The sequence below is a fragment of the Salminus brasiliensis genome, chromosome 5, assembly GCF_030463535.1.
Source record: "Salminus brasiliensis chromosome 5, fSalBra1.hap2, whole genome shotgun sequence".
NCBI lineage: Eukaryota > Metazoa > Chordata > Actinopteri > Characiformes > Bryconidae > Salminus > Salminus brasiliensis.
This window is the reverse complement of record NC_132882.1, coordinates 43546207-43559323: the sequence shown is the minus strand read 5'-3', so window position 1 is coordinate 43559323 and position 13117 is coordinate 43546207. Positions and strand designations below refer to the sequence as shown.

General features: G+C 44.9%; 1 protein-coding gene across 1 annotated transcript in view; it reads right to left on the bottom strand.

The window, feature by feature from the left end:
- The window catches only part of atp1a3b (ATPase Na+/K+ transporting subunit alpha 3b), a 31500-nt gene extending 19279 nt beyond the window's left edge, over nucleotides 1-12221 (bottom strand). The window contains exon 1 of the mRNA XM_072680512.1: nucleotides 11860-12221. Within this exon, the coding sequence (XP_072536613.1) occupies nucleotides 11860-11865 (6 nt within the window). The 5' untranslated portion in view covers nucleotides 11866-12221. The remainder of the gene's footprint in view (nucleotides 1-11859) is intronic.
- Nucleotides 12222-13117: the final 896 nt, after the last annotated feature.

The following is a 13117-nucleotide window of genomic DNA, read 5'->3' as shown; positions in this document are numbered from 1 at the left end:
TAAAACGCATTGCGACAGAGAGAGAGAGAGAGACATAGAGAAAGAGCGCGCGAGAGAGAGAGAGAGAGACATACAGAAAGAGAGAGAGAGAGAGAGAGAGAGAGAGAGACAGCTTGTCTAGTCCCTGTAGAGAAGTACTGCCAATAGAATAGGACCCTCTGGAGCAGATCAACATCATGACCCTATCGGCACCATTCTGCCTAATGCCAGGCGTGGGCTAGTTAGAGGGGTATAAAGCCCCCCAGCGTTGAGGAGCCGTGGAGCAGTGGAGGAACTGTGTTCTCTGGAATGAAGGATGGTGGAGCTCCATCCAGTACTTTTGGGATTAGTTAGGGATGATGAGGATGATGAAGTGGGGTGGTGATCATCATCCAGCATCCTGACCTCACTAACGCTCTTGTCCCTGAATGCAATCAAATCCTCACAGCAATGCTCCTTCTTCAAAATCTAGTAGAAAGCCTTCTTCTCTGGACAGTAGAGAAAGAGCAAAAACTCCTTTTAATGCCCTTGATTTCAGAAGAAACAGTGAATGAACAGGTGTCCCAATACTTTTGTCCACGTAGTGTAGCTTTTCTGCCGTTTCAGGCCTAATAATATCGGCCATATTGTTTGAACCCTAGTTAGCACCATGCTAAATGCTAAATTAAGCAGGTTTATCAGCCTTCTTGTTGACAGCGGTCAATCCCTGGTTAGCGCCATGCTAACTGGAGCTATATACAATAAGCAGTATTACTTGTTAGCTACAATAGCCTTGTTAAGTAACTAACTGAAGCATTTAGCCTAACTGCTAACTGGTTTATATAAGCTTTTTATATAAACAATAAATCTGAAGCATCAAATGCCACCAATCAAAGCATCAGTAGCCTTATTGCCCCGCCCACACCAGCGCTAAGGATGAATAGCAGCCCAGATAATCAATATCAGCCCCAAAAATATCGGCCTTATTGTTTGACCCCTTGTTAGCATCATGCTAATTGAGGGTGTGTAGGCTTACTTGTTAAGTAACTAGCTAAAGCAGTTAGCCTAACTGCTAACTGGTTTATATAAGCTTTTACAATAAATAAGATGCATCAAATGCCACCAATCAAAGCATCAGTAGCCCTTTTGCCCCGCCCACAGCAGCACTAAGGATGATTAGCAGCCCAGTATCTCGATTTTCGGCCTCCTTGTCTACAGATAATCGACATCAGCCCAAAATTCTTTGGTCGTACTGTTAGCACCATGCTAATTGAGGGTGTATAGGATTCCATTGCTTGTTAGCTACATTAGCACCATTAGCACTCACAGCTCCAGTGTAAAACTACAGAAGCAAACTTCGGAGGCCTGAACACGTCCTGTCGGATCAGCGGGGTTTGGGCTGAAACTGCTGCTCAGCGCCCTCCTACAACACCACGGGGTGTTTACATGCCCAGGCCCGAACTCTCGCGGCCAGTTCTGTCCTTGCGAAAGCGGAATGGCTTTGCGGGGAGTGTGTGTCCCTGCGGAGTGTGTGTTAGCGTGAAATGCAGTGCGCTGTGCTGTGTATAAGGGGGCTGTGGTGAGCACGGACCCTTCAGGGACTGGCTGACGTCCTGCGCTGACAGGATTTCGGTGGACGTTATGTAAAGTCAGGCTGCTCTGAAGGTCACCTTCAGAAATCACCGATAGCACCGACATCTAGCGACAGCAGGGCGCAATAAACAGAGCTGCTCAGTTTGAGCCTGATTCGGGTCTGGAAGTGTTTTACTATTAATTCAACATGATTCGTGGTTGCTATGGTATGCCAGGTGGTTGCTAGGTTGTTATGTAGCAACTACGGTATGGTACTCCTGATGGTTGCAAGGTTGCTGCTATAAAGTTGCTCTTGTATTTCAAATGGTTGCAAAGACCTCCCAGGTGGTAGCTAAGGTGTTGCTGCAGTGTTTCTAGATGGTTGCTATGGTTGTTGTTATTGTTATGCAGTGACTACAGTATCGCTGATGGTTGCAAGCTTGTTGCTATACAGTTGCAAAGATGTCCCCGGTGCAGAGTTCCTAGGTGGTTGCTATGGTATACCATGTTGTTGCCAGGGTATTTCAGGTGTTTCTACGTGTTGTTAAGTGGGTACTATGGTGTTTCTAAGATGTGTCTACTTGTTGGTGCTATGGCACTGCATGTAATTGCTAAGGTGTTGCTAAGGTGTGTCTCTGTGGTTGCTAGGGTGCATTCTATGGTATTTCAGGTGGTTGCATTGGCAGTTGCAAAGGTATTTGCTAAGCTATTCATGTCTAAGGTGGTAGCTAGGGTGTTGCCAAGTGGTTGCTGTGGTACCCCATGTGGTCGGTCTACGTTTAAGCTCTAAGTGCAGCTCTAAGGTCGACAGCCAGTCGGAACAGACCTCATTTACATATATCATATATACATGTTAAAGGCACAGTAACAAAAACAGCAAGTTCAAAAATGGACAGCTAGCATTAGCGCTACAAGCAGCTCACAGATTTTCCCCGAACTTTATTTCTGTGAAATTCAACCACACACACACACTTCACTTCCAGATCAGACTGTTCCTATGACTACCCTTCAGCGATGAGTGTGTGTGTGTGTGTGTGTGTGTGTGTGTGTGTTCAGGATCTGTCATAATTGTTTACTACTAAAAGCACGGACTGTGAAGGCCCCGAGCCAGCCCCACAGACACAGACCTGATTAGCCGCTCACAGAGCATGAAGAAGTAGCGTGCTAGCTAGCAGCAGAACCATCAGGCAATTCTCGAATGCCAGCTGCTCTCAACCCCGGTTCCCTCTTTTTTAAGGTTAAAGTTAAATAACCTCTGGTGAATTCCTCCAGCTGTTTTATCCAGCTATCGCCATGTTAGCGTAGTTTACCCTTTTATGCTAAGCTCAGCTAGCGCGGCCAGCTCTCGGACAATGTTAAAGTCTGATCAGTAAACCTGAAGATTCGGCCCCTGCTTTATTTACAGGTTAATAACATTGTTAGCAGAGCTTAAACGAGCTACGCTAACACCGTAACAAAACGTTGTTGTTGTGGCAGGGTTAGCGTAGCTTGACCTTCCATGCTAATGTAACTAGTGTGGTTGGTTCTACAACAAGATAACACTTAGGTTCAGGTTTAGTTAATGTTTTTCATTTGTATTATAATTTCTTATTAGTATTATAACATCTAATACAGCTTTATTGTTCATTTCTTTGACACTGTTGTTGCAGTGTTAGCATAGCTAAACCTTCCATGCTAATTGAAATGGTGTAGTTGGTTCTACAACCAAGTTTTCTTCATAAATCAGACACTTAGGTTCAGTCTTTAGGTAACGTTTTATATTTGTATTATTTTTTAATGTGTTTTTAATCTGTTGTTGCAGTGTTAGCATAGCTAAACCTTCCATGCTAATGTAAATGGTGTAGTTGGTTCTCTAATGAGGTAAACGTTGGCGTTCTCGTTAAATCAGACAATTTGGTTCCCTCATAACGTCGGGTACAGCTTAACTATTTATTTCTTTGATGTGGTTGCTACAATGTTAGCATACGTAAACCTTCCATGCTAATTGAAATGGTGTAGTTGGTGCTACAACCATGTGACCGCAAGTTTTCTTCATAAATCAGACACTTAGGTTCAGTCTTGAGGTAACGTTTTATATTTTTATTATTTTTCAACATCTAATACAGCTTTATTGTTAATTTCTTTCACACTGTTGTTGCATGGTTAGCATACGTAAACCTTCCATGCTAATTTAAAAAGAGCATGGTCAGTTCCCCAATTCTCCAACCATGTAAAAATCAGTTTTCTTAGTAAATCTGACAATTTTGCGGCTTTTTACTTAAAGTTTTAGCACTTCTGGGACAAACTTGGTTCTTGCAGCGTTAGCATAGCCTAATCTTTCCAGCTAATCTTCTGAGGAAAGCGTGGGTAGCTCTTTAAGAAGTTAGTTTAGGGTAGAATTTATGGCTGTGAATTCTGTCACGGTGTAACTACGACCTTCTGACTTCTACTGGAGCTCTTTTACTTTCTTTCCATTGTAGCGAATTTAGCATTAATCTAACATATGCTAACCAATTATCTTCATTTTTGCAGATTTTCACTTTTTGACTTAGTTTAAATCAGGAAGTTGTTCTTCATATTGGGACTGGATTCCACAATGAACGGACCAATAGAAACGCTCCAAAATGACTTGGAAGAAAACCTTTTTACATTGACTTCCATTGAAAGTTGGGAAGGTTTTTTCCTCCTCATGTAAAGTTGTATTTTTCAAGATCCAAAATATATAAGTACTGCTTTCTATGATCATATTTATGCTTTAATATGATCAATACCTTCCCTAGAGACATGGTCCATGAGGTGGACTGTCCACAAATACGCTGATACTGACCCACCGGACACGGTGTTCGGAGATTGCGTGAGTGAGTAAGAGGAAATAAGGGCAGATTGACCTCAAATGATAATTTTCGGCCCGAAGGCCGACGTGGTTCATGGAAATATGACTAAAGCCATCATTCAGAGAGTGTGTGTGTGTGTGTGTGTGTGTGTGTGTATGAGTGCAGGCGTGTGTGTGAGAACGTCCTTGGTGCCTGCTGAGCCATCTGCCGCTCTGAGCACAGCGTGGACTAGGATAGGTCTGGGTGAGTCCAGATTAGGTAATCTGATTACGAAAGACGGGGATTAGCTCGCTCTTCACTGACCGATTCACGCTCGCTCACTCGCTCACCCGCTCGCTCACTCCACATTTTATTTGTGCATGATTATTATTATTGTGATGTTGACCTTTCCAATTGTGACATCACAGAAGACCGCAATATGCAAATGAGCCCTCCAACCAATCACAACCAAGGTGTTCAAACTATGTCACGTTATTATTTCGCAGTATAAATGAGGTCATTTCGCCCATATTGTGGAGCTCCATCTGAGGGAACCCTCCAACAGAATGTGGTCAATGAATGAGGATCAAACCTGACTGATAAAACACGCGCAAATCCTTGTATCTCCAAAACGTCATCTTTACAGGAAAAGCAAAAAACCTTCTGAACTTTCAATGGAAGTCAATGGAAAAAGATTTTAATCCAGGTCATTTTGGAGCATTTCTATTGGTCAGTTCATTATGAATTTCTGAGACAACATGAAGTACGACTGCTAGATTCACATTATGTCAAAAAGTAAAAAAAAAAATGCAAAAACAGAGATACAAGGTTTTTGATCTACAGCGCCAAACTACAAGTAGGTTACCTCTCTGTGTTCTCTGAAATGAGACCAAATACAAAACTCCTAAATCTGAAATCCCGCTTAACGCATTACTCCTCCCCTCCCCCTCACACCCGTCCATCTGTCCATCCCTCCAGCCTTTCTTGAATTTGCAGATCCTGTGTGTGGAAATAAAACGGCAACTTTGTGCTTAAATGGATTTTATGATTCATCATTTCAGCAGTTCTGCTTATTTCTGCTTAAGTCCAGACTACATGAAAAGGCAGCAGGTGCTCTGACAATAACAGGGAGGAACCTTCAGAGAAGGTCTAGTGGTCATCTAATGAATTTAAAAATCCACATAATCTTATTTTATTTTTATTCAAAAAGAATTATGCTTGTTTCTAAACCCTAGTATTACAGTACAAGTCTTAGTCCATTATTACTAGCCATTACAGTACTAGTCTTAGACCATTACTAGTCTTAGTCCATTACTACTAGACATTACAGTACTATTTTTAGTCCATTACTAGTCTTAGTCCATTATTACTAGCACTGCAGTACTAGTCTTAGTCAATTACTTGTTCTAGTCCATTATTATTAGACATTACAGTACTAATTTTAGTCCATTACTAGTCTTAATCCATTATTACCAGACATTACAGTACTAGTCTTAGTCCATTATTACTAGCCATTACAGTACTAGTCTTAGTCCATTACTAGTCTTAGTCCATTATTACTAGACATTACAATACTATTTTTAGTCCATTACTAGTCTTGGTCCATTATTACCAGACATTACAGTACTAGTCTTAGTCCATTACTAGTTTTAGTCCATTATTACTAGTCATTAAAGTACTTGTCTTAGTCCATTACTACTAGACATTACAGTATACAGTACTATTTTTAGTCCATTACTAGTCTTAATCCATTATTACCAGACATTACAGTACTAGTCTTAGTCCATTATTACTAGCCATTACAGTACTAGTCTTAGTCCATTACTAGTCTTAGTCCATTATTACTAGGCATTACAATACTATTTTTAGTCCATTACTAGTCTTGGTCCATTATTACCAGACATTACAGTACTAGTCTTAGTCCATTACTAGTTTTAGTCCATTATTACTAGTCATTAAAGTACTTGTCTTAGTCCATTACTACTAGACATTACAGTATACAGTACTATTTTTAGTCCATTACTAATCTTAGTCCATTAGTACTAGCTATTACAGTACTAGTCTTAGTCCATTATTACTAGTCATTAAAGTACTATTTTTAGTCCATTACTAGTCTTAGTCCATTAGTACTAGCCATTACACTACTAGTCTTAGTCCATTACTATTTTTAGTCCATTATTACTAGACATTACAGTACTATTTTTAGTCCATTATTAGTCTTACTCCATTATTACTAGACATTACATTACTAGTCTTAGTCAATTACTAGTCTTAGTCCATTATTACTAGCCATTGCAGTACTAGTCTTAGTCAATTACTTGTTCTAGTCCTTTGTTATTAGACATTACAGTACTAATTTTAGTCAATTACTTAGTCCATTATTACTAGCGATTACAAAATGAGTGTTAGTCTATTATTACTAGCCATTACAGTACTAGTCTTAGTCCATTACTACTAATCAAGCTCTCCCATTGGTCAGGACCTGAAGACCTTCATACGTTATATTAACAACCTTAAATCTGGACACTCTTGATGTTCTACAGCCCTGCTCTTCAAATCTGGACCACTGAATCCAGTTTGCCGTCCTGCATTTTGTTCTCTCTGGAAATTAAACGTTTTCCTGGACTGGAAACTGGATCAAGATCTGGATCTGAACCTGACATGGTCTACAGGTTTCTCAGCCAGTTTCCAATCATCTTCAGCTGCCTCCATCATTCGGAACCCCTTTAGATATTTGTCTGCGATGTTCACCTGCAGCCAAGTTTTTTTTTTTTGTTCAGTGCCTTGAATTCAAGGTGAAATTCTCCAAATTACCAAACTGTCGCTGTCCAAATACTTATGGACCCCACTGCACATGTTTGAGCATGGGTCCTAATACGGTCTGGGACCACTGCATATCACTTTCTCTCTCCGTTTCCCAGCGATTCGGTTGCCTTCTCTTGGAAAACCCGACACCTCGCACCTCCAAAAACAAAATATCAAGTCAAACCTGGCGGGCCTGTTTTTATAGCGCCCCGCGTTACCGCGCCCTCTGACCCGCCGCCCGCTGAGAGGGCTGAAGAGCAAACAGAGATGCGGATAGGGTTCCTCAGTGGAAATAAAAATTGCCTTGTGATTTTGATCGAGGTTCTCGTCTCAGCTGGACAGCACAGCATGAATAAGTCATGCTAATGTCCCGAACGGGGCGCTAATCTCATCGCTCCGCTAACCTCCGGGCCAGCGATGCTGGGGGAACAGTAGGAGGGGGTAATCCTACCTTGGGAACCCAAACACGCACCGGCGTCACACATGCATTGGCGTACACCCGGCTCGACCCATGATAACCAGATCCAACTGAAGACATCGGGCCTACCTGATAGCCTCGGCAGCCAGCCGGCCATTTACTTGATGCTTTTACACTGATCTAGGGACAGAACTCGGATCTAATGGAAGTCTGATTTGGCTTTGAGATCAGGGACAAAAGTATTGGGACACCTGCTGGTTGTTTCATTGCTTCTTCTGAAGGGTATAAAAAAAAAAAGGAGTCGCTCTGTCCAGGGAACAATGTAGCATTCTACTAGATTTTGGAGGAGCATGGCTGTGAGGATTTGATTGCTTTCAATGACAAGAGTCTTCACCACCCCACCTCACCATCCCCAACTCAGTATCTCAAAAGTAGTGAAAGGATGGAGCACCATCCATCATTCCAGAGAACACAGTTCCGCTGCACCAAAGTGACCAAAACCCAACGTCTGGTGAACATCTGATCAACGTCATGATCTTAACGTCCACTCAACTTGACACTTTAGCATCATGAGACGTTGGTATTTTGTTGCTTTCTAACTGTGGCATTAGGTAATGAGTGGTTATGAGGTATGGTGACCAAAACCCAACATCTGGGGAATGTCATAATATTAACGTTCACTCGACCTGACATTCCAACAGTGTTAGATGTTGATATTATGTTGGTTTCAAACTTTGGTGTCAGATAACCAAAACACAACATCTTCCAAACATCTCACAAATGTGCATATTAGATATTGCCATTTAGTTGTCAGGTAATGTGACCAAAACCCAACATCTGGGGAACATCTGGTCAATGTTGTATTCTTAACATCTACTTGATGTCACATTCTATCATAATTAGATGTTGATATATTGTTGGTTTCAAACTGTGGTGTCAGATAACCGAAATCCAATGTCCTTCAAACGTCCCATTAAATTTAAGTTAGAAGGTAGGGTGACCAAAACCTAACATCTGGTGAACATTTGGTGAACGTCTGGTCAACGTTGTATTCTGAACATCTATTTAATGTCACACTCTAACATAACTAGACAGTGATATTTTGTTGGTTTCAAACTGTGGTGTCAGATAACTGAAATCCAATGTCCTCCAAACGTCTAAAAAACGCCACTAAAATTTAGTTATTAGGTAGGGTAACTAAAACCCAACGTCTGGCAAACATCTGGTCAACGTTGTATACTTAACATCTGCTTGATGTCACATTCAATCATAACTAGACGTTGATATTTTTTGTCTGTATTAAACTGTGGTGCCAGATAACCGAAATCCACTGTCCTCCAAACGTCCAATTGACATTTAGTTATACGGAAGGGTGACAAAAGCCAACGTCTGGTGAACGTCTGGTGAACATCATAATCTTAATGTCCCTGACATTAATGACATGACATTCTAACACAACTAAACATTGATATTTTGTTGGTTTCCAACTTTGGTGTCAGATAATCAAAATCCAACGTCTGGTAAACGTCTGGGTGAACATCTGGTGAACGTCTTAACCTTAATGTCCACTCAACGTAACATTCTAACATTACATTCAAAACTTTGAAAGTTTCGTTGGTTAATATTAACATTTAGTTATTAGGCAGTGTGACCAAAACCCAACATCTGGTCAACATCTGGCCAACACTCTATGATAGACGTTGATATTTTGCTGGTTTTAAACTATGGTGTCGGGTAATCTAAATTCAACATCTATCCAACGTTGAAGCTTGATGTAAAGGCCAACGGCGGGTTTTTGCGTCAACCCGATTTTCACTAACATGAAACATCTGTCGAACATCAGACTCCACTGCCACGACCTATGTCCTCTATATAACCTCTATAACGCTTCGTAGCACATTCGTACACGGACTGCGCCAATCCCACAGAGCGCTTGCCTCAGTCTTGACCTCACGGACGCCCCTCTGCTCACTCCTCACCAGAACCCCAGCGGAGAGGCCGTAACCCAGCCGGCCGAGTGCATAAGAACTTCGGTAATGTGATCTGAGCTCAGGTGGAACACTGGAACATGATCTGTCCCTTTCTCTCTCTCTCTCTCTCTCTCTCTCTCTCTCTCTCTCGCTCTCCCTCACCCCTTTCTCTCTCTCTCTCTCTCTCTCGCTCGCTCGCTCTCCCTCACCCCTTTCTCTCTCTCTCTCTCTCTCTCTCTCTCCCTCCCTCCCTCCCTCACCCCTTTCTCTCTCTCTCTCTCTCCCTCCCTCCCTCCCTCACCCCTTTCTCTCTCTCTCTCGCTCTCCCTCACCCCTTTCTCTCTCTCTCTCTCTCTCCCTCCCTCCCTCACCCCTTTCTCTCTCTCTCTCTCTCTCTCGCTGGCTCGCTCTCTCTCGCTCGCTCTCTCTCCCTCACCCCTCTCTCTCTCTCTCTCTCTCTCTCTCTCTCTCCCTCCCTCCCTCCCTCACCCCTTTCTCTCTCTCTCTCTCTCTCTCTCTCCCTCCCTCACCCCTTTCTCTTGTCCAACAGCTCTGCCCACCCCCCCCCTCCTTTCGTCTCGTGTATGGCTCTCACCTGCAAATGTGCAAACCCCCACCCCATCCCCCCCAACCCCCACCCACACTGTCCCGGTGCGTCCTCACATGTCTTCAAGGTGAGCCGGAAAAGTACGTACAGTACCCTATAGCTTCGCTCGCCCCTTACCAACACCCCCCCCCCCCCTCTCTCTCTCATCTCCTATACACCTCAACTCTACAGGCTCTGCAATCACACTCCATTGCAGATATCCATATTTTTGACCACACCCGTATTCCGGCAAGCCCCGCCCTTCTGCGCTAGGATTGGCCACCCTGCTGCTGCGTTACGATTGGCCAGCACCTTCCATGCGCCTGCGCTTGGATTGGCTGCGCTCACTAGCGCTGCCCACCCGTATTCCGGCAAGCCACGCCCTCCTGCGCTCGGCTCGGCAGTTCGTTCAGCCACACGAGACCCCCGCCCTGCTGCACGCGGATTGGCCAGCAGTCGCACGCTCAGCTCTGAAGGGCGGGCTCATGCCCGCGAGTGTGACATAAGAGCCAATGACAGCGCAGTGGGGCGGGGCTGGGCGGGGCTTGCCGGAATACGGGTGGGAAGAAAATAACGCTGAGTAGCAGCCGGCATCACTGCGTCACTTCGATATGCCGGCATGCTTGGAGAGAAAGACCACCACATCTAACACACACACACACACACACACACACACACACACACACACACACACACACTGGCGTTTCCACATGACTCGGCAGTTTGATAATTTCTGCATTTTTGGACGCAGTGTCCCGACACGTGTGGGACAATTAACATCCCCCCCCCCCCCCCTCCTCCACCCTCCTCCACCCCCTCCATCTTTAAGGTGTTCTCCTATTGGAGGTCAGGTCATACGGGACATTTGGTTGCCTTGTGTATGAATGAGCGAGCTTACTATTGATTATTAAATCAATCAATACTTACAATCTGTGTGTGTGTGTGTGTGTGTGTGTGTGTTATAGAGTGTGTGTGTTATAGAGTGTGTGCCACGACGGTCCGTGCGTGCTTATGTATATGTCTATACATATATGTGTGTGTGTGTGTGTGTGTGTGTGTGAGTGCAGGCGCGCGCGCGCGTGCGTATCAGAGCCGGTAACCGCATTATGACGCACGCGGTGCCCCTACCGGCTATATAAATAATCAATAAACGAACACACACACATTTATCTCGAGACGAGATAAACACTTACAACCCGGTCCAGGGGACGGGGCACGAGCTGAGGCTGGATGAGGGTGATAAGGGGGTGTGGTCGGGGGTAAGGTTGAGGGGGGTGGGTGTGTGTGTGGGGGGGGGGGGGGTGATGTGGGGTGGGTGGGATACACCTTCACACGTGCACCATATGTGCCATTAATAACACAAACACACACACACACACACACAACACACACACACACACACACACACATATATATATATATATACGCGGTGCTGAATTACGCAGGTACACCGTGGTGTGCGTGCAGCCGAACGCGACGTACGTCACAATGGACGAGCTGGGAACGTTGCATTGTGACGCAATCGCGTGCCAACTGCGGGGCTACATCAAACCCATCAATGTCATCCTGTCATCGCCACCTGCATCGGCCCGAGCCGCCGCATCCATGACTGTGCAGTTTCACACACACACACACTTACACACACACACACACACACTTACACACACACACACACACACACACACACACTCGGTCTAGTAAAGTCCTAACAGACTAACGTCCCGTATCATCCAAAGTTGGTGCAAATGCAAAGCTTACCCCCATGGCTGCGAGCTCTTCTCAGGAGATGACGTAATAGATTTTTTTAAGAAAAAAAAAAAATGACGTAAATAGAAGTCTAAAAAAGACGAAACGTGACGTAAAAAGGGAAAGAAAAGCAAGCTAGCAAAGCCGAGTCTATTCTCTCTAGGACTGTGGGAGCAGAGTCCGGAGGGCTGGAGGAGCGCGGGGCTGGATTTAGGACTAACTGAAGGGTGTGAAATGAAAGCAGAGAGCCGGGCAGGGCAGCTGCTCTCCGGTCGTCGCGGAGGAGCCGGCTAAACTAACGGAGCCGCACTGTCCCGGTTTTTTTGGAGCGCGTTGCTTTTTCCCCCTCCCTTCTCTCCTCCTCCTCTCTCTCTCTCTCTCTCCCTCTCTCTTTATCCCTCTCTCACCCCGCCCCCCTCTCCCTCTCGCTCGCGACGCTCTCCCTGGCTGTATCGCCCCGCCCCCACGGCGCGTGTCCCTCCCCCCTGACTCTGGGGCACAGCGCTGCTGCAGGGCTGCTAGCTACGTCTGCTACGTTGCTGTAGGAGCTCGAGAACGGAACGGAAAGGCTCGTGGCTTCACAGCAGCGAGTTAGACTAGTATTATTATTCAGTTTAAAAAGTAATAATAAATAAGTGAGTAGATTAATGAATAAAGCGGCAGGTGCAGCACAGCAGCGTTTTTTCCCCCCTTTTCCCGTTTTTCAAACGACGTTTCCAGCGTCCAATCAGCGTGCGGCAAGCCTAACAGAAAGGGACGAATCAGAGCCGAGCGGCGCCTCCGCCCCGCCCCCGTTACTGCAGAAGTCTGATGCTGCTGTTTTCTGCTGAGAGATGCGTTTACTGACTCTGCTCGTGGGCTTGGTGGGCTTGGTGGGCTTGGGATCAGGGCTGCTGCTGCATGAAGGGTCAGGCCCAGCTTTCTGTGTGTCCATGACTCCATATAGTAAAGCATGACTGGAATTGGGAAATGGGAAATGGCTGTGAGTGCTGATGCTGATGCTGGTGTTGATGCTGATGCAGACGCAGATGCAAGTGTGTGTGTGTGTGTGTGTGTGTGTGTGTGTGTGTGTGTGTCAGCCCCACTGCAGCAGCTGTAGGCCTACGGAGGTCCCGGCTGAGCTTCCGCACATGCAGATTCACAGTTTGAGCACTGCTGTTTTATCATGCACCCCTTTGCACCTGGTTTAAGGCGGCCAGAATCCCGTTTTTCATTGAACTGAACAGTAATATATCATTTATATATAGTAATATATAACACGGTACTGAAA